Here is a 1,104-nt window from a genome sequence, read left to right on the forward strand (position 1 = left end):
AATAGCCTATCCTTCTTCCTGAAAACCTTTGTCATGAGTTGGTAACAATAGCCTATCCTTCTTCCTGAAACTTTAAGTTTACAGATTGATATTGATCTTCAACTATGGTAACATATCCGATTATCTTTTAGTTTTCTTTTTTTTTTAATCATAACTTATTCTACAATTCATGGGGCACTGGATCATGACTCAAATGACTCACCCAGCTCGTGGGGGAACTCCTCGCAGGCAATCGCGACGCTAAGGCCTACCCCGGTCCCCAAGGACTGAGAGTAGCCGGCCCCGATGGACATCCCGTCTATGAAGTTGTGGAGCCCGTCTCCGAGGATGATCATCCATGCCACTGCTCCTATCTTCTTCTCTGACTTGATCCCCTGCAATATGATATACCCTATAAATAGATATTTAATCCCAAGGGAGAGTTTTTTAGTTCTGTAAACAATAAGAAGTCTGTACTGTTATTATTGTCACTTTAATTTCTTAATTTTAGTTTGCCACATGGTACATATCATAAATATTTGATCGTCTGCATCAAGTTATTCATGACAGGCATACTTGATCATCTGGTACATTTTACATATCTTGCATACATCATTGATCTTGCAGCATATATGTATCATGCATTAGCGCTAGGATTTTCAAGTAATTACAAATACCGAAGAAGCACACATATATGTAATAATTGAAAAGAATGTATGACTGTAGCGAAAGATTCCACTCGTTGACATATTCTCTACCATTCTGTTTACTATTAATAATTTCAGTCTCTAAAGATTGAAGAGGCTGGATTTGTTTTTCAGAAATATCTCGATTCCGCCTGAATCCACTTTCCGACTTCGGGGAAGTCTTTCATTTTGCCAATAACTTCAATACTAAGGCTACATTTTTAATTCAAGCTGCAGGTTAATGATTTAGCTGAAGACTTGTTTGCCGATAGGGATGGTTTGGTTAGGGATGGTTTGGTCTGGGATGGTTCATGGTAAGAGGCCTGACAACTTGCCCTTAGAGCGGATGGCAATAATTTACTTGATCGTTGGAGGATCTTGGCATAGACAAAATATAAAATATAAGCAGGTATAGAGATGGTTCATGGTTAGAGGCCTG

At 38.8% G+C, this 1,104-nt stretch overlaps 1 protein-coding gene across 1 annotated transcript in view; it reads right to left on the minus strand.

Moving 5' to 3' along the window:
- Positions 1-1,104, minus strand: part of LOC106691026 (metal cation symporter ZIP8) — a gene marked incomplete at its 5' end in the record, with an annotated part of 23,247 nt that overhangs the window by 13,408 nt on the left and 8,735 nt on the right. The window contains 1 exon segment of the mRNA XM_014436668.2: positions 203-374. Coding sequence (XP_014292154.1) covers positions 203-374 — 172 coding nt within the window.

Source organism: Halyomorpha halys, unplaced genomic scaffold (genome assembly GCF_000696795.3).
Source record: "Halyomorpha halys isolate HHAL.00 unplaced genomic scaffold, Hhal_1.1 Scaffold2037.1, whole genome shotgun sequence".
NCBI lineage: Eukaryota > Metazoa > Arthropoda > Insecta > Hemiptera > Pentatomidae > Halyomorpha > Halyomorpha halys.